This window comes from Mya arenaria, chromosome 7 (assembly GCF_026914265.1).
Source record: "Mya arenaria isolate MELC-2E11 chromosome 7, ASM2691426v1".
NCBI classification, from domain to species: Eukaryota; Metazoa; Mollusca; class Bivalvia; order Myida; family Myidae; genus Mya; species Mya arenaria.
In genome coordinates, this window is record NC_069128.1 from 52,010,980 (window position 1) to 52,033,788 (window position 22,809).

Genomic DNA, 22,809 nt, shown 5'->3' on the forward strand with positions numbered 1-22,809 from the left:
ACACAGAAGCAGACGATAATTAAACAGAACTATACTTGACAATCAGATAAAAAAGCAGGCAACATGGTAAAACATAGCATTAAAAGCTAGTATAACATTAAATTAGTTAATTGTTATAATTAATTAAATTCAATGCTTGATTCAGGTAGAAATAATTTAATGTCTAAACTGGAAATTATTAATTTCTAAAAAACATCGGAATTTTGTTTCAGTAAAAAGGCAGTCAAATATAGGAAAACCAAACATGTATTAATTTCCTTTGCGAAAGTGAACAAAAAAATTACTTTTGTTTCGATCAAATGGATTTTGCTGTTTTTTCTTCCTTTATCCATCAAAAATCATCTTTTATACAAGTTTAGTGAATTATCATTATTGAAATAACTACCTTAATATTTTTCTCAATAAATTAATATCCGTATTAAATGAAATGCGAAACTGTTCTTACAAGGAACATACATGTAGGAGTTGGAAGTGATCATAGTCATTATAAATGCACAGATTTGTGTCATTTACGAAGATGATTTTGTTTTATCTATACGTATATACGTTTTGTGATCTTTAGCTTTATGATATTTGATCTTTTATCTAAATTTAATATAAAAAAATTTAACTCAAATTTTGTCTAAACAAACTTAAAAATGTATATATATGCTTCGGATTTAAAACTCTGCGCACAAGTAGGAGAAAAAAATCAAAATCAAAATAAATCGCGAGATGTCAATATTATACACTAATAATCATAATGATATTTCTTGCTTTATGACTAACGAAAAAGATACGTATATTTTCATATGAACGGTCACATTAAAAATGCATAATTTGCATGCAGCACAATAAGGAATAATGTCAGTATTATAAATTTCTTTGTCTTTACTATCTCTCAGTTGTAAAAAACTAGTTTGTGTTTAATATATAGAAAACAGATTAATTACACTACCGTTGGTAAGTGCGGATTGTCGGAGATCATGGCGGATAGCAACGGGCAACTGATAAGCCCCGCCTAATCTGGACGCTGATTTGTCAGACGGGTATCGTCCGGTTAGTTTGAGTGCCAGGCAGCGTCATGTTAATTAATTACAAGATGCTTAAACATATTTTCATGACTCTGACAAGGGCTTTCATGCAGAAATAGTATTTTGAAATGTCAAGCTTTAAATTTCTTACAGTGTTAAACTTGAGGTTAACTAGAGATTACTTTTTTGAAAAAGCGCATGTCTCCCCCATTGTGTGGTCGTAGGTGAGAAATAATCAATGATGGACATGAAATTTGTACTTCCTCCCTACCAAGTTTGGTGAACCTAGGTCAAACCATTCTCAAGATATTGAGCGGAAATGTTTTTTACATTGGGGGTCGCCGCGACCTTGACCTTTGACCTAGTGACCCCAAAAACAATAGGGATCTTCTACACCTCATGACCAACCTCCCTACCAAGTTTGGTGAACCTAGGTCAAACCGTTCTCAAGATTTTGAGCAGAAATGTTTTTTATATTGGGGTCGCCGCGACCTTGACCTTTGACCTAGTGACCCCAAAAACAATAGGGATCCTCTACACCTCACGACCAACCTCCCTACCAAGTTTGGTGAACCTAGGTCAAACCGTTCTCAAGATTTTGAGCAGAAATGTTTTTTATATTGGGGGTCGCCGCAACCTTGACCTTTGACCTAGTGACCCCAAAAACAATAGGGATCCTCTACACCTCACGACCAACCTCCCTACCAAGTTTGGTGATCCTAGGTCATGCGGTTTTCCAGTTATCGATCGGAAACGAACAAAGCATTCTCCTGATATTGCACGGAAATATTTTTTTACATTAGAGGTCACAGCGACGTTGACCTTTGACCTTGTGACCCCCCAAAATATAGGAGTTTTCTAAACCTCATGATCAACCTCCCTACCAAGTTTGGTGAACCTAGGTCAAACCATTCTCAAGATATTGAGCGGAAATGTTTTTTACATTGGGGGTCGCCGCGACCTTGACCTAGTGACCCCAAAAACAATAGGGATCTTCTACACCTCATGACCAACCTCCCTACCAAGTTTGGTGAACCTAGGTCAAACCGTTCTCAAGATATTGAGCGGAAATGTTTTTTACATTGGGGGTCGCCGCGACCTTGACCTTTGACCTAGTGACCCCAAAAACAATAGGGATCTTCTACACCTCATGACCAACCTCCCTACCAAATTTGGTGAACCTAGGTCAACGTCCGTTCTCAAGATTTTGAGCAGAAATGTTTTTTATATTGGGGGTCGCCGCGACCTTGACCTTTGACCTAGTGACCCCAAAAACAATAGGGATCCTCTACACCTCACGACCAACCTCCCTACCAAGTTTGGTGATCCTAGGTCATGCGGTTTTCCAGTTATCGATCGGAAACGAAGTGTGACGTATGGACTGACGGACTGACGGACTACCGGACTGACGGACAGGGCAAAAACAATATGTCTCCCCCAGAGAGGGGGAGACATAATTTATTCTTTTCACCAATATTTCGCATTTTTGCATGGTTTCATATAGTAACGATTCGCAAACCGAACAAGGAAGTGAAAAAATGTGTTTTTCCAATTAATGTTCTCCGTAGTATCATTTTAATTTTTGGAAAGTTTAATCATTTTTAAAACAGAACTTAAATGATTTGTACTTTAAATGTGTTTCCCTGTTCTTTATCTGTATACTGCAACTTTTTTCTTTTCCAATTGTTGAATCATAATAAATACCTGGACGACAAAATGACAGCAGTCCCTGCTGCAAAAATGCATTATGAGCGTATTTTTGTTTACTGATTTGACACACTTGGACGTCTAAATGTAAACTTTGATCAAACATCATCTTTACTCAGTAAAGAATGAAAGGACTCACATCATGTTAATAAGGACATTTCGCCTAGAAATAATTACCTTTTCCTTGTCAATCGCATTTGGACAAATAAACCATTTTTAGAGCAATCTGCTGAATTGCTGTTAACATCACAGCATGTAGACTGAGACATACTGATGTTCTTATCATAAAATTTGACTATCTGTATATGAGCGTTCACAATATTAACCAAGAACATTCATGCGAAAAGATTTTTTAAATAGATACGCCTAAAGGTGATGTTTCATGAATATTCAACAGAAAATTGCATAGAAAGAGTTTCCATGTACATTGTACATTTCTTTTCGAACATTTCATCTTAAATTGTGATGACCCATATTAAATGAAATTGCTCTTTATTCTACAGAAACAAATTTTCTGATCCTGTTTGCCATACTTCAATAGTAAATATGGCTAAGATTATTTGACCTAGTGACCCACTTTTTGTCAAGACACATAAAACATGTCCCATATTTCACAAACCAAACACACATTCTGACCAAGCTTAATGCGATTGTGACCATAATTACGCCTTATACGTATAAGAGTGAAGGTTAAACATAATTATGTTAATTATAACATTCAAATGTGACTTTAGTTTTATAGGAACACTAACTTGTCTAAACATGAGTGTTCATAAGGTTTCAGAAATATGACATAGATTATACATAACAGCTAAAATTAAGAACCTTTTTCGCATAAAATTACCTAGCACTCGCGTATTTTAGGCTTCTACATATATATCGTATGCCATTATTTTCTACAAATGCTCTTGATTATTTATTTTCAAAAACTATTGGCTAAACTAAACTAAAACATTAGACAGATCTTTATTTGATACAGTAATATGGCAATGATTCATTACTTAACATGCTAATCCATATTCCTACTGATAGAGCATGTGTGAAAGTTTATTCTAAACTTGATTACACATCATCACTACTCTCAGTTATGTACAAATCTTGGTTTCTCCTTTTAAATTTCTTAGCAGCTGGGCTGAATCCTTCTGTTCTGGTTTTCTCATCTCTTTTAGACAAAGCTTTATCACCCAAACTTTGCTCAAGAGTAGTAACTCCTTTCACATGCCTATCATCTTTAACAACTGGACTGGAGTGTATTTTAGGAGTACCAAACTCATCCTGAATGTCTTGCACTTTATCAATATCCCCTTGTGATTTCTTTTGTGCTGCAATGATTTCTTGCATTTCTAACTCATCATCATCATTGTCAACAGCAACTTCCATAACTTGTTTCACACCTTTCCGACCAGCATTCTGAACTGACTTTTGTGCATTAAGCATTTCTTGTAACTCTTCATCTTCATCAGCTATTTCAAGAGTCTGACAGTCAAGACTGGAGGAACTATTTTTACTTGCATTCATATCAACAATTTCCTGGTCTGTGTCAGACTTACCAGGGGACTTGAGACTTTCCATGGAGGAGTTGTGCTTTCTCTGAGCTGACATTATAGCTGCAAACTCATCATCAACATCATCAGTTTCTTCCATATCTTTTGAGCAATCACCAACTTCAGAACTTGCTACACTATTTTTCAATCTTTCAGCTACACTTAGCTTCTTCCCAGCTGCATTTTTCTTTGAACATTCAGCATAATCTCCCATTTCATGTTCATCAACCTTGTCTTCATCTTGTGAAGAATTATCTGAAGAAGACATGAAGGCATCAGAGCTTGATTTACAGTTTTGCAACTTTTCAGCTAAACTCAATCTTCTTTCCGGTGGTTTATTTATAACATTCAGATGCTCAACCATTTTCTCAGTCTCATCCTTATTGTGCTCCTCCCCATCACTATCAATGTCAATCTCATCAGCATTTCCAAGAGAAACTATACTATCATTCCCTTGCCCCATTGAAAGTATGCTGTCATTTCCGGCAGAAATAAAGCTGAAACTTTTATCACTGAAGCTTCTTTCACTTCCAGAGAGGGAAATAAAGCTTGGTTCACTTTCCAACTCCTCTTCCTCATCAACATTTTCATCATCACTGTCTGCATTCTCAACATTAGCATCCCCTTCATCTTCGTTAGGCAGATTAAATGTTGAATCTTTGCCAAGAAAAACAGCATTAGGATCAGTTAGATCCAACATACTGCATAAAAGTGTAGTCTGTGGGTTTATCTCAACCTTAGCTTGGGGCATCTTGTTTGCCTGTTTGGATTTGTTCGGATCGTACACTGGAACTGTCTGTGAAAAGTTTTCCGGAATTGTCAAGTTACCCCCAAAGTCATTCAAGATGCTTTTCATTTCATCATCGGTAGGAGTAAAGCTTTGTCTGAAATTTTGAAATAAATAAATGGAATAAAATTTATTTAAATCAATTGCATTTATTGTCAATTTATTGAAATTATCATTTAACCATGAGGTTTTATTTCAATCACATTAAAAGTATACCATGTCAATTGAAATGCAGGGGTTCTTAAAGCTGATAATAGTTGATCCTAAATATAGGCAGAGGTATGTTTGAACAGGATCAAGCTTAGCACACTACTTTTGTGTCTTTATATGGTATCATGGTAACAAGTAGAATAGGTGTAGCTGTTATATAGAAAACATGCCAATATCTTACGACCCTGTATACTTAAAACATGCACAATTTATTGAACGCTGTCCTTGACAACATGGAACAAAACAGTTAGTGACCGACAACCTTCATGATTTATATTATATATTCTTCGCTAGAGTGGAATATTGGTTATGTCATTATAATATATTCAAATAGTCAAGAAATACAGGTTTTTTTGTTAGATAAAGTTTATTTTAGGAATTCAGGGAAATGAAATAAAATACCTGAGCTGGTTTTTCAATTTTAATTTCTTTGTTAATAGTCCAGTCATATCGTGACAAAATTTTACCAAATTGTGCGCATTAGAATAAAAATTAGGAAATATGATGATATATATTGAGGACAGATTGCAAGACTGAAGTAAATTTATTCTATAAATTCAGGTAGTAATCACTCCAGTCTAGCAGGCACCCCCAGAATTGCATTGATACTGGTAGGGTTAAAGGACCAACCTTGATTTCATCCCAGCTAAGGCCACAAATATTCAAAATGACTACCATTTCTCATATTACTTCTATATTATTGAAGTCAAAATAACATTTTGTCAAAATCTTGCCCAAAACCTCTTTATTTCTTGAAGTTTTATTTTTTTTGTGTGGGGGGGGGGGGGAATATGTGTAAAATATATGGTATAATTGTTTGTGGTTAAAAGAATTTTGAAAGTAGAGTATTGCTGGAAGCAATTGATGCTCCCCAAGCGCCCATTTTCTATGGAGGAAAAAAATATAAAATTGCAATCAAATGTGCTGTTGAAAGGTGATGGTCGTAGCATCATTATACAAAAGTTGAAAAATCCATACCATGTAAAGATAAGGGAAGGTTTGAGAAATAGGTTTTAATGCATACTTCAAACAATGAAAAAGCAACACTTAAAATTCCCAAAGTTCAGTATAAGAGGAATGTTGCATAAGTTTCATTTCAATCCCTTTTAATCTCAATGGCCCAAACAAGCACACATTTAAAATAATCAGGCTCAGAGAAAATAATTAAAACACATGCAGGGCAGGATTATTGTTCTTGTGCACTGCACTTCATCTCATTGCCATCTTTTTATATTTGAAGTTCTATTCTAATCCCATATCTGTTCCAATATAAAGCCCTGACAATATCCAAATGAATGCTACCCTCAAGGTTATAAAATTACAATGTTTTTTCTAAAGTATTTTGTTGCATTTATATGATCAGATTTACCATTGGGGCAAATTGTCCACAGCGTTAATATGTACATATAATCACAAATATTTACATTCACCTATTCCTTTGTGTAGATAAAACTTGACGTTTATATTGTATAACATGCAGGTATTATGTCATTGTTTATTTCAATATTGCACTCAAAATGGATAAGATCGATGTCATTTAACCAATGATAAACGACGTTACAAAATCAGCTATTCTTTTATACGTATTTTGTCTGTTACACTTCTTTAAAAAAAATATACTCAATTGCAAAAGATACTGCTAATGTTAATCACAATAAATATTTCTTTAAAAATGTAAATATAAGTATTGATCACATTTGTTCTACGTTTTTGCTGTACTAACGCAGTTACGGCAAGCCAGAAACTGACCAAGTAAGGGCTAGCGCACCCTTGAAGACCACACTGTTCATTTGCTTTTATAGCGTGATTGAAAATTAATTACAGCTGTAGTGTTGTGTGATTGGTTGATTGACATTATCACCTGATGTTATCAATGAAACCTTAAAAAGTCAACATATCCACCACATTTTTAAAGTCCCGGTTGCCATGTGGACTAGCCATTATGTTCCTCTTGACTTTACCGGCATTGGTTCGAACCCCACGAAAACCAAAATACTTTTTCATGCTATAATTGTATTTTTCTGAAATTTCGATATCATAGAGTAAAATAATGATAAAATATGTGTTTTCAGATACATTACCAGGAAAACTACTGGGGCGACTCACTGTAATTTGAACACATCTATGTAATGTGTCCTTTACAAATGTTGCATGAGATTAGTCATGCTGGATAACTAACGTCAGCGGAACAGATTTTACACTTTGCTTTTTGTTTCAATCCCTCCCTGAGCCTGAAATGTGCGCACACTCTTGATTTTTGATTTTTCAGTGAATGAGATGCCATGTTACTAGCCTAGTAAGAATGAAACTTTGTTATTGATTGGATGCCAGATTAACTATTAATCAATTTTTAGAACGCGGATACAACGGGTCATTTTGTGGCATGCATGTTTAATATGCGGATCAAATGGAGTTTTGGGGTTTCTGTATTGAATCGAATCAGAAAGTTTAAAACTGCCTTTTTAATGCATCGGGGCGAATCGTTGCACCTCTTATTCAGCAACAACCATTTTTCTCTTTTTAGTAACAGTGACCTTGACCTTAGGGGCCCCAAACGCAATCACATGAAAGTTTTCCATGAATTCTTCATTCATACTAAGTTTAATCAAAATATGTCAACTCTCACTAAAGTTATTCAATTCCATACGTGAGCTCTATCCTGTCCGCCCACCTCATCACCCACCTGCCCACCTGTTCGCCCATACAACATAAATCAATCTAATAACAAGGTTTCACTTTGGAAGGAAATTGTTATTAATATATTAATTTATTCTGTCAAACATTTCTCAGCAGATTGTTTCTATAAAGGACTGAAATATTTTAAATACCATGTGTACATCCGATTTAACATATTGTTGACAAGTTTAGTTATTTGGTCTTTCTTTGATACTCATAAGCTATCAAAATGGAATGCTAAACATTCAAATAAATGTAATTAAAGCTACTGCAGCTGATACATTCTTGTTCCATTACCTGAAGTGGAAATGTTTACTTTCAGTATGGCATTTTTATTTCTTTGAAAACCGCAAATATTTCTTTATCATTTTCATGTTACTAGTTTTACTGTAACATAATATCACTTAGTGAATAACAATGGTGACAGAAAATGGTATCATACTATCTAAGCTTCATCATTATGTCAAAGGTTCTTTTTAAAACGAAATATTAGCATTACAAAACTATTTAATGTTCTCAATTACAAAATGAACTCATCCAAAACATTCCACAGGTGAACATTCGCCCACATGGTGTATTTTATATCTAGACAAATAGATGAGAACTGTTTTATATTAAGCTTCATATTGACATCGAAAACTAAGCATTTCAAAATCAAGGTCAAGTTCATTTGAATGTCAAGACGCACATATGACCAATATTGACAGCTCTATTAACTATTTCCTCAATTTGTTTTAAATGATAAGACATTAACAAAACCACTGAACAGTTGAAAGTATACTTCATCTCTTTTCCTATCTTAAAGTCCAGATGCAAATATGACCTATTGACAGCTTTATTAATTATTTAGTCAATTTATTTCAAAATGATAAAACATCAACAAAATCACTAAACAGTTGAAATTTTATTTCGTCTCTTCTCCCATATTTAAAGTCAAGTTAACCATACAATGTCCCTACTGAAGCGCATCCAGTGTTTAAAAAGCTACAAATATTTTTGTCAGTTTCATGTCAGCCCATCCAGCAGGAAGTATCAAGTTTCACGTCTGTTCAGTGTAATATGTTAACATTCTTATACCAAACAATCCCATAACATTTTTGCCGTATTAAGAAAGCCAACATGTATTTCTATATGTCCACATAATGCCTATAATCCATTAGGCACAATTTCAAATTGTCTCTTGTAGACACAATAGGTCCCCAGCAGCCATCTGTATCCCTTTTGCCGCTACAGCAAATCCCGCTTATTATCAAACAAGCATCAATCACCAATATCTCAAAATTACTTCAGTCAAATCTCAATCTTAGACTCAACTTATATTATCACATAGCAAAAATGGTTATTCAAAATTGTACAAGTATTTACACCTAATAAAAGTGCATTCTCTCATAGAATATGTTGATTAAAAAGTTTGGTCAAGAATAAAAAATAATAATTTAAAGCATAAAATGTAATCCAATACAACTCAATGTTTTTTAACAATTACTCAAATATATCAATTGCCCTAGAAGTATTCACTCAATGTTTCTATCAGCACATTCTATGAGAAAATATGGGTTTTATTTTTAAATAGATAAAACATACAATATTTATACTATTTTTTATCTGGTAAAATGAGCTGCGATAGAGATTTGACTTAAGTATTTTTGAGATATTGGAGCCTGGGCTTCTTCATAATAAGCGGGCTTTGCTGTAGGCACGAAAGGGATACAAAGTCATAAAGGGCAATAACTCTGTAATAAGCTCAAATGGAGAAATGGTTATTGTACACTGCACTTTATATCACTGTTGTTTGCCACTGTATGAAGTAAAATTAAACTCTATCCAATAATTTTTAATTTATGCTCTAGACAGGAAAAAGTAACAAAGGGCAATAACTCTGTAATAAGCTCAAATAGAGTTATGGTTCTTGTACACTGCACTTCCTGATATTGTGCTTTGTCACTGTTATAAGTTTTATTCCATCCAGCAGATTTCCTGCTCCAGATAAGGGTAATTGCAAGGGACCAACAAATGGACCGACAGACCGCATGGTAATCCAATATACCCCCTCAAACTTTGTTTGTAGAGGGTATAATTACATAATCGGTCCCCTGCAGCCCTCTGTATCCCTTTTGTATTAACTGTCAAATTCTCAATTATATCTTTATGACAGCAATCTTCAGTACACTTGGTCTTCTTTATACAAAGGTAACATGAAATTGAGTTCAACAAGAAACTGTCCGCCAAAAGGCCTCACTCGACAGTTAACCATTAGTATTTAGGCTACATTGACAGCCTTAAGTATATAACATATTTCATGACAACCTTTCCATGCTGTTTGGAAATATTGAGCGCTAACGTTTTTAAAAGAGCAAAGTATGACCTTGAAGGCAGACAGTTGTTGCCTAAGAATTTGATGGTTGATTGGGTTGGTCCTTGTACAGAGATATCATTAATATGTCAGTGACGTATGTATATGTAGTTAAGACATTTTTTGAGGTCCATGGGCCCAAGCGTTCTTCAGTACTTTTACTCATGGTCATCACGCCTTTGACCTTTAAGTAAATGACCTCAAAACCAATAGGGTTTCATCTCGAACCTGCCTTCTGAGTTTGAGGTCCTTTGGGCTCGGCATTGTTCAGTTATTGATAAGAAACATATTTTCAGCTCAACGTTACAGAGACCTTGAATTTTTATCCACTGATCTTAGAAACCTGCCTACCAAGTGTGTGGGCTCTTGAACCGGGTGTTCTTCATTTATTTATCGAAACAGATTTCCATTTTATCTACTGGTCATGACAAACCTGCCTACCAAGTGTGTGGGCTCTTGAACCCAGTGTTCTTAATTTATTGATCGAAACTGATTTCAAGTTCATCTACTGGTTATGACAAACTTGCCTACTAAGTTTGAGGTCCTTTTGACTAAGCATTCACAAACTAATAATCATAATGATATCGACATAATGAAATGTGTGCCAAGTTTATGTTTACATGTATATCTTAAACATATCTTTCAAGGTTATGGCACCAAGGCTTTAACATTAATTGATTTTCTTCAAAACAGGCAAACAAAAATAACCAACCTTTCACCAGGCAGCGCACCAGGGAAGCAGTTATGTCTTGTGAGACTCAGCATGCCATTGGTCAGTTTAAGAATGGCCAGCCACTCAGGGTCCAGCTGAAGTTTCAGGGGGAGGGAACTGTCACTTGGGATGTCCAGCACCTACAAGAAAGCATGTCCAGTAAGACTAAGAATGCCAATGGTCAGTTAAATAATGGCCAGCCATTCAGGGTCCAGCTGTATTTTTAGGGGGAGGAAACTCTAATGGAAGATGTCCAGCACCTACAAGAGAACATGGCCAGTGAGAATCAGCATGCCAATGGTCAGTTAAAGAATGGTCAGCCATTCAGGGTCCAGGTCCTAGTAAAGTTTCAGTGAATGGGGAAGAATATAATGTACCTATAATCATATATATTTACATTCTCCTAGTCCTTTGAGTAGATAAAACTTGACGTTCATATTTTATAACATGCAAGGAGTTATGATGTCATTGTTTACTTCATTATTGCGCTTCTTTTATACAAGCATAATTATTATCTTGTCTGTTACTCTTCTTTAAGAACAAATACTCAATTGCAGAAGATACTGCCAATTTTTGATAGCAATGAATATTTTTGTAAATGTGAATTTCAGTATTGATCGCATTATTTCTTGCGTTTATGCTACTGTGAAATCATTAATGTTTGTGGGACATTAATGTTCATGGTTTTTGTGAGTTGGGTGATCCATGAATTCAAGACCCTTTTTTCATTTTTTTCCAATTGCCGTGTTATGTTCATACTCTAGTATATTCTTTACAGAGGTCAAAGTATACAGGGGTATACAGCGAGAATACCGAAGTCACAGTTTATCTTACTATTATTGTTTTGTTAATATATTATATCTGCCTTAAACAAATAATAAACCAAATCAATTCATTGTGTTTTTTTATGAACCAAATGACAGAAACACATTCTGTAACATGTGCTGTTCATGCAAATCTCCAGGTTTACAAGATGTGCATGTTGAGTGTCGGTACTCGATTTTTTTTCTTTAATGAAATATTTAATCGATTATATTGATTGTTTACTCAAATATATGCACCTTCTCCGTGTTTTTAAAGTTTGCAAAAGTCTTAATTGGTATTCAATGGCTTCACTTATCTATATCTTTGTTAAGGGTGCATCTTCTTTTATGACCTTAATTTCCAATTAAATCGATCGGGTATATGCACTAATTGGCATGTCGCACCACGTTAGTGAGTGTCATAAACCATGTGACATAGAAAACGAAAATGACGTGCTCAGTGCGTAAAGATTATGCAGACGATTTTGGATGATCGTAGTTTAGGATATTTTTTTTTTCAAAAATGAAAAACCACTAATTCAAGTACCCACGAAAATGTAAATTTTAAATGATACCACGAAATTTCATGCCAATGAATATAAATGATTGCACAGTATATGAAAGCCGTAGGGCAAGCAAGCAAATAACCAATAAGCGCTAGTGCACTTCATGGAATTTGCTCGCATGCCCTACTGCGATCACACAGCATATACGCAAGAATTTTTTTATCAATCCTTAAATACATTGCCATGTTTACAAACAATACTGAAATATGGAATATACCAGTATTAGTTAAAAACTTATAAAGTCAATTTACAGAAAAAGTCCTGTTTAAGCAAATAGTCCAGATATCCAATGAAGGGCTATCATTCAATTGTTTATAACAACATTAATCTCATACACAGTGATCTCCCTTAACAATCTGATGATAATTTGTACGAAAAATAGCTAGATTTCAACTATTGACCTTTAGAGGAAAATGATTTGATTTTCTCTCATGCTGTTTTGTTTAAATCTTTAAATTATTGTATGTTTCATGTGATTTCTAAATATAAAATTATATTTGATATTCAATATGCAATGGAATATGTGTGGGCAGTGAATACTTTAAATCAAAGGGATGTAACCGCTTTAAGGAGGGTGTAGTGAAATACCTGTAAGAAGTGTCTCCTGGGCAGACATTTGTCCAGTGACAGGAACTTGGTGACTTTCCCATCAGGGGTTGCCTAAAAATAAGTAGAACAATGTGAAGTAAAAAATTGAAATTAGATGACATTGGATGATCAATCATGAATGTAACAAAAATTACGACCAAGATGGGACACTGAAGGGAGTCAGCGAGTCTTAGACTCCTTAATTTAGGCCTTGACAGATTGTTTTTGGTTGACCGTCTGTCAGACTCCTAGTCCATGCCAATGAAGACAAGGAATTATTAACAATAAATGCTATTTTGGATATATTCTTGTTGGCTGCTGAAATCTTCATTCAAACTTAAAACTTACTCATTTGTTTTGATTTGGAATAAGACAGCTTTATAATGTAAACATGCAGCCAATTGTATAAAGCCTTGATAAATTCCCCAAAAAATATATTTTGGCTAGTTTGCACATTTAAATGATTGATTGGTTAATAGTAGATATTGGATAAATATTGGCCAATCAACAACAGTATATTGGATAAATATTGGCCAATCAACAACAGTATATTGGATAAATATTGGCCAATAAATAACAGTATATTGGATAAATATTGGCCAATCAACAGCAGTATATTGGATAAATATTGGCCAATCAACAGCAGTATATCGGATAAATATTGGCCAATCAACAGCAGTATATCGGATAAATATTGGCCAATCAACAGCAGTATATCGGATAAATATTGGCCAATCAACAGCAGTATATCGGATAAATATTGGCCAATCAACAACAGTTTGACATACTTTGATCAGGGTAAGGAATCAATCAGTGTTTTAACAATGAATCGGTTGCCAGTTTTCTTTTAGACATTTAATCCTACATGAAAACGATTGACTCCTTGAATTTGACCTTGATTTCTAACATTTGTAAGAATGTTGTCAGGTGGACTCTTATGCAAAATCAGTTAAAGTCTTACACTGGTAGTACTATAGGTTTTGCTTATTCATTAAATGTCAACTTTTACTAAGAAGCACTTTTTAACATTAAAATCAGTTAATTGAAGACATTAAACCTTAAAAATTATAAATTAAAACCTTTAAACTTTAAAATCATTAATTAAACCTTTAAACTTTAAAATCATTAATTAAACCTTTAAACTTTAAAATCATTAATTAAACCTTTAAACTTATAAATTAAAACCTTTAAACTTTAAAATCATTAATGAAGACCTTTAAACATCAAATTTATAAATTAACATTTCAACAATTGAATTATAAATTAAAAACCTTAAAACTTTAAAATGAATTTATACTGAATTAAAACCCTAAAATTAAAAAAAACAACATCTTAAATATACAATAAAAATATATCAATATAAATGTGAAGTTAAGATGGGTTATTTTGAATCTTGCCATAAATCTTTATGAAGTAATATATCAATTAAGTTTGTAAAATGATGCCAATATCAAACTTTCTTACTGCACAACTCAATATGGAGAGATGAACAGAAAACCAGGATTTTAGAGCATGCAACATGTAGTCTAGACTAACTAGAGATGAGCAGAGCACTATATGTTAGTTCTTGTTTTACCAACACTTTTCAGACTGCAGAGTTTTTAGCTTAAACCCGGTAGGTCTTGATTAACCACATCTTTATATGACAATATCTGCACCAGCCCTTACCACATGTTTCACCATAGCTGGAAACTTCACATGGAGATGGGCTGAGAACCAATATGAGGGTTGTAGTTTCACTAACACGTCCCACGCTGCAGGGTTTCCGAGTGTATTTGTCTCAACCTCATCTCTAAGGAATGCCTTACGCTTCAGGAGTTTAGCCGTGTTACCGTAGTTGTATATTCCCTGAGGCCAGTCATGGGATAGGAATATGTCCAGTGGGCGCGATATCTGTAGGGTAGGTAATAAATTACTGTAAAATAACTTTTAATTCATAGGGTTTTAATTTTCGTTGGTTTTAAGGACTGGGCAAACCTCGAATTTATAAACCCAGCAGGAGCAGTATTCATAAAGCATCTTAAGTTCTTTCTTAATCTTAAGTCGATTTAAAACAAGAGATGTTTGTCAAACTATAATGCCCCCCTGAGCGCCATGTTGTCAGGATTATATGGACAATTGAATGAAATATGCGTGGACCGAAATGACAGCTGGTTTGTCACTGACATTGGATGCTGTTGAGGCAGTTTTAAGATTATGACCATTCAAAGTGTGAGGAAAAAGTGTGTTATAACCATGACCTTTGACCTCAAAATCCATAGGAGTCATCAGCTGGTCACAAAAAATCTAAATATCAAGTTTGAGGGCCATGGATGCAGGCATTGACAAGTTATCACACAGACAAGATTTTTTCATTCAAGGTCAATGTGACCTTGACCTTTGACCCGATGAGCCCTTAAATCAATAGGGGTCATTTACTGGTCAGGCCCAACCTTCATGTCAAGTTTGATGACCATACGTCCAGGAATTGTTGAGTTATCACTCGGACAAGCTTTGGTCTACCGACGGACCGACCGACCGACATGTGCAAAGCAATATACCACTCTTCTTCGAAGCGGGGCATAAAAAAGAAATCCTAGTCAAATTCAAACAAAAGTCTATTTTTTTTAAAGGAAAGTACATATATATATATATGTATTAAAAAAAATCAATGGAAAGTATTTTAGCTATTATTAAGTTATTGTATCAATTGACGAGTATGATACTTAACTTCGGAAATGACTTAGATGTTTTATGAATACAGCCTCTGCAAAATGAAACGAGTGTGAGTAAGTATAATAATACCAGCATCATAATCGAATGAAATATTGTGCAAAAAGCAAAATCGAGAAATTCATGAACCCACTTAAATGTATACTTTCAGAAATAAATACCAATATATTTGATTTAGTATAATTATTAATAGAAAATGGAGTAGTTGGTAGAGCGAAGGTGTTACACCATCATGAATCTGGAATCTTTTATAACCTGTTTGAGTCTGAAGACTTCCAGATTTCTGACATGATAGGCTGTTCTCTTGGTCTCAGCCGTGTACGGGGGGTGTTCAAAATGACCTGAAGGGAATAATTAAACAGCTGAATGTAAATATAACATAAACAAATACATCAAAAATTGTTAGTAAAAACAAAAGATAATGTTTGAAATAGTCACTGAAATGTTTTCATATCAGTACAGTGGTTGTGAAATTATTTAACACTTTCTCACTTGTGTGCGACATTGGGGAAATAATCTTGGCTAAATCAATGGAAGTTTTACTACAATTTATCAAAGGTATGATTTTTGTGTATAATCAGGACTAAAAGGACCTTACCAATCGATATGGCACAAAAATTGCCTTGTTAATACATGTATGTGTTTTTGCTATTACAGATTGGTATTTGCAGTATTTCTGCATCCCTTCAACAAGCTTAAACAAATTTTATGCAATAATTAACAGTTACGTCCTTAAAAAGGCCTAAATTACCTTTGTTGAAGTCCTTTCCCTTGTAGATTCCCGACATTCCACCAATCCTTACTCCTCCAAACTTCACAACATTTGCATAACCTACAAAATGGAGGACAGGGATATTTAATTTTTAATGCATTTAATCGTTTATATATAACATTTATTTTAATAGCTAATAAAATAAAAAAAGAGCATAAATTTCAAATTTACTAAATATTTGATAAGTATCGATTCAGTTCTTTTTGTAACAACACGTGGAATTTGGCTGTGGGGTAACGAAGAACATCAGAATGTTCATTGCCCATCAATGAAAACATGGTAAATATATTAATAAAATACATTATGCATAATGCCAATGGTAACAGGACAATGCGAACTAGGTTACGTGTTAAAATCTGGAATGGTTTGATGTATGACTTAAGATAAAAAAAAATGCACATCAGCAAAGCAACTACGGTACCGATGACACTTAGCTAAGACATTATCTTAGCTTTTATTGTAATAAACACACAAACTTATAAAAATGAATCTACCATATGCCAAATTCCAACTATTTTTCAGTCCATACAGTCCAACCCCAGTGGCTCAAACTCCAAAGAACAGGCGAAAATATCGCCAGTCTCAGGAAATTCAAGATTCAAATTTTCACATTTTATGTTTTAATCAAGCAGTATTTCAGAACAGATACGAAACACAAGTGTTTACCCATGTAGTAGATTTTCGGAGCCACCCATCCTCCATAAGGGAGTTCCTGCAGGTAGTTAGAGGCCTCATGATTTCCCCCAATAAACACAGTCAACACAGGGGCAACTTTCTCCCCTGAATAGTACCTGCAAGATGAAATTATGAAATAATAAAATATATAATGGTGGTCAAAATTAGCACAAGCCCTCAACCCCATGAAATATGTTTTCCAGGCTTCGTTTTTTTTTTTTTAGATAGCAGGTTTTGTTGGAAAGGATTGATGCCAAGTTCTAGTTAGAGAATTCAGGCTGTTCATTACTAAAATCGACCTTTGAATATTGAAAGAAGCATTTAAAAACAATAAATAGCATCACACATTCATTTGTCTTAGATGATCAAGGGACATAACTCAGCAAGTATTTTAGCTAGAGTGACCTGACTTAACTGATAAAACTGTCCTAAAGAGTGTTTTTATAGTATTAAATAGGGATGCAAACGAATGGCAAAATTGATATTCGAATATTCGGTAATTCTTTCGATCGAATATTCGAATATTCGATTACCAAAATACATATTTTGGAAGATGTAGTCTACTATTATTATTCGCTTAAGTAATAGCCGCTGCCTTTATATGTGTAAACAATGTGAAATTAGATGGATTCCTAGTCAAATAGCGTTTTGCGCCAACGGAGGGTCTTTCCGCAGGACAAGCAGCCTCGTTCTGAAATTGATCTTTAAATTGACTAAATATAACTATGGAAAACCCAAACCAACTCGGGAACTAGTAAAATAATAAAACGAAAACACATCTGGATTTGACTCATCCAGTGTTCAACAATAGAGGAAATATATCCTAAAACACTATACTATACATTTACATTTTAAAGTGCGAACATTGTATCGAAACATGGAAAACAATTTAAAGCACATACATTGTGTATATGTAACAACATTATTGTAGCACATGGCATTCATATCATCACAGCGGTTTGAGCTATGTTGCCCAGCTTAATTTGCAGCCAAGACAAAACATTGGTGTAAAATTCGATTCCTAGTCAGTTATTGTAAAAGTAAGGGGACCTTTTACAGTACTTATCGATGATATATCCCTTAATGACATACGACGCGTGTTTAGTGTATTGTCATCACATTCACACCTCTGGCATTAGGGCCAGTCGTTGTAAAAACAAAACAAACAATTTTTATAAACAAAAGCAGTGTTGTAGGCAAAAGGTTTTTAATTTTCTTTATTGAGAATCAGTATCATTACTCTTTTTTCTGTATATTCGAATACCGATTTTGACATTCGAATACCAAACGTTTGATCGAATATTCGAATATTCGTTTGCATCCCTAGTATTAACACTACTGAGATTTAAGCCACATGTGCAAGGTTAAAAAAAATCTTAACATTTCTTAGCTCAACTGCTATTTCCCTACTTGCTTGTGTAGCTACATCTTAAATATAAGTAAGCATACTGTTTTTTGTAATCTCTCTCTTGCAAAATCATTTGCAGCAATTAACAGAGTAAACCCCTCACCCAGGTGGTCGTGGGTTTGAACTCCACAATATGAACATTCTATTGGCCTCTCAAAATGACACAAGTACTGTCTTCTTTCTAGGAAACAAATTCAAAGGGGATTCAGCTTACAGCTGGCTTTATTGAATTAGAATTAAGTAAAATCTTGAAATATCAAGAGAGCCCTACTTGTAGAATGTGTTCATCTGCATGTACTTGGAAGGTACAGCCATACACTCCATGTCCGCCTTGTTCCTGACAGATTGGAAGTCCCCACATATCAGCAACAGGTCAACCTGTAAAATATACCAAATGCATATTTTAACAAAAGGTTCCGAGGACTAACCAATGCATATATCAACAACATGTTCTGGGGCCTTACCAATGCATTTATCAACAACATGTTCTGGGGCCTTACCAATGCATTTATCAACAACATGTTCTGGGGCCTTACCAATGCATTTATCAACAACATGTTCTGGGGCCTTACCAATGCATTTATCAACAACATGTTCTGGGGCCTTACCAATGCATTTATCAACAACATGTTCTGGGGCCTTACCAATGCATTTATCAACAACATGTCCTGGGGCCTTACCAATGCATTTATCAACAACATGTTCTGGGGCCTTACCAATGCGTTTATCAACAACATGTTCTGGGGCCTTACCAATGCGTTTATCAACAACATGTTCTGGGGCCTTACCAATGCATTTATCAACAACATGTTCTGGGGCCTTACCAATGCATTTATCAACAACATGTTCTTGGTTCTTACTAAAGCATATATCAACAACATGTTCTGGGGCCTTACCAATGCATTTATCAACAACATGTTCTGGGGCCTTACCAATGCATTTATCAACAACATGTTCTGGGGCCTTACCAATGCATTTATCAACAACATGTTCTGGGGCCTTACCAATGCATTTATCAACAACATGTTCTGGGGCCTTACCAATGCATTTATCAACAACATGTTCTGGGGCCATCTTATCAATGACAGGGTTCCCGCTGGCGATCGCCATTGTCGCCATTTGCGACAAAATCGCAAAAGTGGCTACAACTTTTCAAATTTGGCGAATTTATGCCGACAACGATTTTTTTCTAAAATATTTTCTTAAAATGATGTAAGTGGTGACCATGCGGCCTGCATGATAATCGATTCTGTCACTGTCATAAATCAAGCGCATCTGCTGGTGCGACAACAAAAATTAATCCAAGCAGTCACGGCCCAGTCAACACCTCGCTAATTATTGCAGAATTTTATTGCTTTCACGGATAAACAATGACATCCTTTAACTGTTATGTCTCTTATTAGCAAACAATTTTAATATTTAGCTCAACAGCCTTGTTGTTGCGTAATTGTCGTGTTAGTTTTAAATATGCAAATCGTAGAATTTTATGTTGTCGGAAAGTCACGTGATATGCAAATTTCGTAATGACGTTTACGCGCTAAAAATAGACTTGCTTTCGGTTTTGTCGCAATTTGTAATTGCTATAAATGCAGCATTCTAACAGTTCAAAAAGTGTCAAAAAGATTAACAGAAATCAAATAAATAGGATTAAACCCCATTTGATAAGGCTTCTAATATGTTGGCTGGAGTAAAGAGTAGGTAGACAAATTACTATTAGGAAAGTTATGGCCCTAGTTTGACAATGTATATTTCTTTGAGTTTCCATTTATTCTAAATTTATCTCATAATTTCACAAATGTATTCTTTTATTGTATGCAGGCATTAGACTGAAATCAACATATTGATGTTTATGTCACATTTTTGCAATATTTTTTTATTTATATACTAGTCCATATACAATGAATTTTGTCAACAGAATAACAATTTGCTATTAATATCTTGTGCTTCATGTACAACAAAATGTTATGATTTGCACGACAATGTGCTAATTAAATGCAATTTAAGGCTCTTAAAATGTTTAAACCCCATGAGCTTCAGGGGGCTTCGCCCCCTTGGCCCCCACAAGGGCGCTGCCCTGGACCCGTAAGGGGGCCTATCGCGGCCCCCTTAACCCCCCGCGAAAAAGTGGCGACAACTTTTTAGAACCCAGGGGGAACCCTGAATGAACATTCGTAAGAAGAAGAATTCTGGTTTGATATTTGACAGTAGCACAAATTCTCTGGCAACATGCGAACAAAATAATATTCATTTAAATATCGTAAATGGTTTGTCCATGCTGCTGGTAACCACAAGCTTAAATTTGAAGCTAAAATCCCACCTTGATGTTGTTTTTCTGCTCAAGAAGCTGCAGTGTTTCATAGATGTTATCTAGCTCTCCATGACAACAGCCTTCTACTGCAATCTTCATTATGATTGGCCTGTCTGTTTAGTTCTTTACTTCAAAACTGAAAAAAAAGGATTTTGAAGTTTAGTTGTCATTCTATGATAAATGTACTGATTTAAAAACCTTGTACTCCATTATGTTATATATATACTGTGACACTCACTTGATAAAAAAAACTTTTAAAGGGACTCATAAAATGCACTTTTTTGTATGACAAAATGAAGTGTTGCAAATCATTAGTATTGTTAAAACTAAGATACCAAAAGCTGGAACCGATATATATTTGCTCAAATATCCTTTTCAAGACCACAATTTTACTATCAAGTGATGTTGTCAATGTATTAGTTAAAGGTAAAAATATTCATCACTTTTAAAGTCCGGTGGCCTAATGGTTAAGGCGTCAATTTTCTTAAAACAAATTTGTAATGATGAACAACAAATTGCAGACAACACAATGTGTATATTTGTATCCATCAATGAACATGTTTAAATAAGTCCTAAATTCAACCTTCAGAATCCCAATTGAAAACCAAATACACACATGATCTCATCATCTTCGGAACATACATTTCCCATCTGCCAATTGACAAAAGAGAACTGTTAAATGTCAAATCCTATACTATTGCAACTCCTAAAAATAATCCAGTTATCATTTAGCCAAGTTTGAAAATGTGCTCTTCTTTTGATGAGATGAGATTAAAACTTCACTTTCTGGTTTCACTCGTAATGTTCTAATTTCACTTCAATTTTGTGAGAATGCGAGCAGGGCTCGAATTTAAGCTTGCATACTCGCTAAATGCAAGTCAGTTAAAAAAAAATATCTACTCGCAAAAATTCGCGAGTCCCATATTTCAAAACAAAATACTAGAGGACGAACGGTAATCAGTACGCAGCGAATATCATATCACTAAAACGCCGATTTTTTTTTTTTCGTAATCAAAATGGTGCAATTTCCTGCATTTTAAACAAGTTTACAGTTATGTTCCTATGATTTAGAATTACCAACTCAAGTCTGATTTACATTAGAAATATTTGCGAAAAGGTTTGATTGTTTCTCTTCATTTAATATTGGTATTTCTCAAGTATTCCGACAATACAATATAAACGGTATTGATCAACTCATGTTTCATTTAGAGCAGGTATTATTTATATTGACCCCGTTGACGTCACAACAAAATGTGTAAAACACGCTGTCAAAAGAGCCCGGAGCAAAGCTGGGTGTATTTAAAGCTGCAACAGCTAATAATTTTAAAGCCGGGTCAGCTAAATAATAACTAAAAGGGAATGTTACGTGTATTTTCAGATTTATTAATCTTTTTTCTAAATAAATTAAAAGAACGATAAAATAATCAAAGTTTAATAAGCAACACAAAATATAACTTTACACAAAACTAAAGATGGGAACGCGACTCAATAACATACAACGACATAGCATAACCCTTGTTAACACAGATATCGTAACACAGTTCTCAATTACATTTTAATAATTGGTAAACAAAAGGACAATTACCAAACGGGCTCGGGATCATTAACAAAATAAAACGACACAAAATTTATGTTACCGAAATCAATTATCACTTATTGTTTACTTTGCATTCATAGGTGATTATAGGGATGAAGGTCGCAATTACGACAGTGGTGTTATTCAAACATTCCCATTTTGATAAAGAATAGTTGGAGTTTGGTTAATTGCAACATCGATCCTCACCGACACGCCTTCATGCTATCGTCGATCCTGAATGGCTGATATAAATGCCGTAAAAGTCCTGACACCCCTTCTGGCTGTCAGTGAACCGTTGCAGTCGCATTAAATCTGTGTATTGTCAAAACTGATGATTGTTTTGATAAGGCTTGTCGCTGCGCGGATTAAAGCATGGCGGCATAATTAACGCATGTCGGT

The 22,809-nt window shown here is 34.6% G+C and overlaps 1 protein-coding gene across 1 annotated transcript; it reads right to left on the minus strand.

Annotated features, from left to right (window-relative positions):
- Positions 1–3,667: 3,667 nt before the first annotated feature.
- LOC128241460 (lariat debranching enzyme-like) lies at positions 3,668–21,029 on the minus strand. Its single transcript, XM_052958391.1, has 9 exons — positions 20,844–21,029; positions 18,798–18,904; positions 17,110–17,234; positions 16,423–16,503; positions 15,927–16,012; positions 14,628–14,852; positions 12,960–13,031; positions 11,003–11,142; positions 3,668–5,148 (listed from the first exon to the last, which is right to left on the minus strand). The coding sequence occupies exons 1-9, from the start codon at positions 20,931–20,933 to the stop codon at positions 3,783–3,785; spliced, it is 2,292 nt and encodes a 763-aa protein (XP_052814351.1). The 5' UTR covers positions 20,934–21,029; the 3' UTR covers positions 3,668–3,782.
- Between the last annotated feature and the right edge of the window lie 1,780 nt (positions 21,030–22,809).

Excerpts from the sequence above, each read along its gene's own strand:
- LOC128241460 (XM_052958391.1), bottom strand. The coding sequence starts at position 20,933 with ATGAAGATTGCAGTAGAAGGCTGTTGTCATGGAGAGCTAGATAACATC. Across the intron at positions 14,853-15,926 it reads AAGTCTTCAGACTCAAACAG|ATATCGCGCCCACTGGACAT; the intron begins GTTATAAAAGAT and ends CCTACCCTACAG. Across the intron at positions 5,149-11,002 it reads GGTGCGCTGCCTGGTGAAAG|ACAAAGCTTTACTCCTACCG; the intron begins GTTGGTTATTTT and ends TCAAAATTTCAG.